Genomic DNA, 3,105 nt, shown 5'->3' on the forward strand with positions numbered 1-3,105 from the left:
GTGGCGATGCACCGGGCCCGTTAGCGCCGGGAGCGCCAGGCAGCTGAGGCGGGGGGCAAGCCCTCCCTCGGAGGAGCCGCGCCCCCGGCCCCGCCGGTCCCGCCGCGATGCTGTTCCACAGTCTGTCGGGCCCCGAGGTGCACGGGGTCATCGACGAGATGGACCGCAGGGCAAAGAGCGAGGCTCCCGCCATCAGCTCCGCCATCGACCGCGGCGACACGGAAACGGTAGGCGTGCGGCTGTGGGGTCGGGATTGAGAGCTGGGGCAGGGCCGGGCCCGTCAGCGCCTCCGCTCCCCGAAGTTTGGGGAGCGTCCTTCGTGCCGCACGGGACTGGGCGCTAGGAATCCTCGGACAGGATGCAAGGCTGGTAGCTCTCGGCTCGGGGGAAACCCTGCTGCTGGGGCGAAGGGAAACAAGGTTGAAGCCGAAATTTCAGACCCCGGGGGTGAAGGAGAGCGTTTCTCACAAAGTGGAAGCGAAGTCCCATCCGCGGCCCGGAGCGGCTCCCTTTCCACCTCGCCGGGCGCTCGGGTCGACAGCCTTGCGCTCTCCTCCGCCGCTAGGCTCCGGCTGCTGGTGGCGCCGGGGAAAGGCGAACTAGCCGGGAGCACTAGGGCTCCAGCCGGCTCGGGCCGCTCCCAGCCTCCCGGCAATCGTGGATCCCCTTCCTGCGCGGTTTCGGGGGCCAAAGTCTTCCAGGCCAGCACTTTTCGTTGATCGCGTCCGCAGCCTCTTGGCCGACCCGACTTGGCCAGGCCAGAGCTCGGAGTTCAGGCTCCGGCCTGGCTCTCGCGGAAGGAGACTCTATTCGGTTCTCTACACCTGGCTCCGCGGGCCCAGCCCCAAATAGCCAGTTCCGCGCCTCGGGCCTCCCCGGGGGCCAGACGAGCAGACGCTGCCCAAGCAGCGGGCCCAGAAGTGACCTTTAGAGGCCGAGGAGATGAGCACACGCGAAGCTTCTCTGCTCTGAGGGCACGAGCTGCAATCCCAGTAGCTTCCCGGCCTCCGAGCCCTTCGTTAAACCTTCCGGATTTGTCGGTTTGGTTAGGGAAGGATTTGGGCCGGACTTGCTCTGCACCCAGAGGCTTTGAGGGTGCCACTACACCCCATTCACCGTCTCCCAGGCCCCAAGAGGGCTCCAGCCAGCGAGGCAGAGGAGCCAGAAGTTGCCTGACCTGTCTCGGCCTAGAGACAGGGAACTGGGGCCAGGAACTCTGCGGTGTCTCGGAAGAGGAGTCTGTATGGAGGGTGACTTTTAATGGTCACCATACCCCTTTTCCAGGGCCCAGCTGAGTGGCTTCTTTAAGAAAGAGTTTGGAGAATGCTCTTGGAGGGCTTGACTGGGATAGCTGTCCCAGTACCTAAACACAACCGAACATTTTGGAGGAAAGGACAGAGGGGACAGGCAGGGGGAGGAGTAAGGCGGGAGAACCATCCAGGCCAGCAGCACGGCCTGGGCCAGTGGCCGGCCAGGCTGCGCAGGCGGGCCTGGGTTCTGAGGCCCCCGGAAATGGAAGTGGGCCTTTGCGGGGGGGAAGCGTGCTGCACGCCCTGGCAGCCCCCTCGTCGTTCGGGGCTCGCTGGGCCACGGAGGGAGCTGCGGGGCCAGGTTCTCGGCGGCAGTGGGGCCTCAGGTTGACGCAGGCGCTGCCGTCTTCCGCCTCCCTCCCTTCGCAGACCATGCCGTCCATCAGCAGTGACCGCGCCGCGCTGTGCGCCGGCTGCGGGGGCAAGATCTCGGACCGCTACTACCTGCTGGCGGTGGACAAGCAGTGGCACATGCGCTGCCTCAAGTGCTGTGAGTGCAAACTCAACCTGGAGTCAGAGCTCACCTGTTTCAGCAAGGACGGCAGCATCTACTGCAAGGAAGACTACTACAGGTAGCCCCCTCAACCCGCTGACCCCAGGCCGCCCCCCAATCTCAGGCGCAACCTTGCCCTCTGCTTTCCCTCCGGTCCCAGGAGAGGTTTCACTTCTCAGGACTCTCCTTCTCCAAGCCAGCATGAATTGGGTGACAGCCTTTTAAAGCAGCAATTTGGGGAGCCCTTGGAAAGGGCTGCCAAGTGTGGTGACTGGAGAAAAGCAGAGCTGCCCTCCCCTCCCCACTTAGCCCATAAACAAACTTCGGTTGGGATCCTTCGCCCCTCTCTCTTGGAAGTTCCCTGGGTTAATCAGAGGGAGTAGAAATAGGCACCCTCAAACCCAGGATATCCCAGGGTACCAGCTAGGTTGGAGTGGAAGAAAGCTGGGGGGAGTACTGGGGGAGTGGACGCACCTCTGGACCTTCTGGGGAGGTGGGAGTGAAAGCAGGCCAGGGAGGATTCTGAAGAACCAGAATCCCTATCCGGCTCCAAGGCCCTGTTTCTTCTTTCTCTCCAGCTTTAGGGTTAGGGTCTATTTATATTATCTGGGTCTCTATCTCTCCCGCTGTGTCTCTCTCTCTCTTTCCTTGTCTTTGTGTTCCTTTAAAATTACAAAAGTCTGTGGGATTCCCAGGTGCTGGTTTGGAGGAGGGGTAAAGATTGAGGTAGGGGTAAGTGGGAAGTGTCCTCCCCCAATACTCCCTCCCAAATAAAGGTTTTTCTAGGGCTTGCTCAGATTCTGGGTAAAGTAGAAGCCTTTGAAGGCATGAAAGTGTTTCAGGGAAACTATATTTCAGGATAGAACCAGGCCTGGGTCAAAATCGTGCTCCCTCTCCCACCACCCTCCAAACGAAGGCTAGGTTGTCTATCTTGAGTAGGGGATTGCCCCCAGCGGCAGGAGCGGCGCCTGGAGGAGGAATATGGGGGGTATACCAACCGTGTGTCCCCACCACCCCTCCCTCCATGGTCCCTACAGGCGGTTCTCTGTGCAGCGCTGCGCCCGCTGCCACCTGGGCATCTCGGCCTCGGAGATGGTGATGCGCGCTCGGGACTTGGTTTATCACCTCAACTGCTTCACGTGCACCACGTGTAACAAGATGCTGACCACGGGCGACCACTTCGGCATGAAGGACAGCCTGGTCTACTGCCGCTTGCACTTCGAGGCGCTGCTACAGGGCGAGTACCCCGCGCACTTCAACCACGCCGACGTGGCGGCTGCGGCGGCTGCGGCCGCCGCGGCC

The 3,105-nt window shown here is 62.0% G+C and overlaps 1 protein-coding gene across 1 annotated transcript in view; it reads left to right on the forward strand.

The window, feature by feature from the left end:
• LOC103257448 (LIM/homeobox protein Lhx2) overlaps nucleotides 1–3,105 on the forward strand; it is an 18,917-nt gene continuing 15,812 nt past the window's right edge. Inside the window, exons 1-3 of the mRNA XM_021710952.1 lie at nucleotides 1–227; nucleotides 1,680–1,882; nucleotides 2,841–3,105. Coding sequence (XP_021566627.1) covers nucleotides 108–227; nucleotides 1,680–1,882; nucleotides 2,841–3,105 — 588 coding nt within the window. The 5' untranslated portion in view covers nucleotides 1–107. The remainder of the gene's footprint in view (nucleotides 228–1,679; nucleotides 1,883–2,840) is intronic.

This window comes from Carlito syrichta, unplaced genomic scaffold, assembly GCF_000164805.1.
Source record: "Carlito syrichta isolate Samal-C Ts95f unplaced genomic scaffold, Tarsius_syrichta-2.0.1 Scaffold301745, whole genome shotgun sequence".
NCBI lineage: Eukaryota > Metazoa > Chordata > Mammalia > Primates > Tarsiidae > Carlito > Carlito syrichta.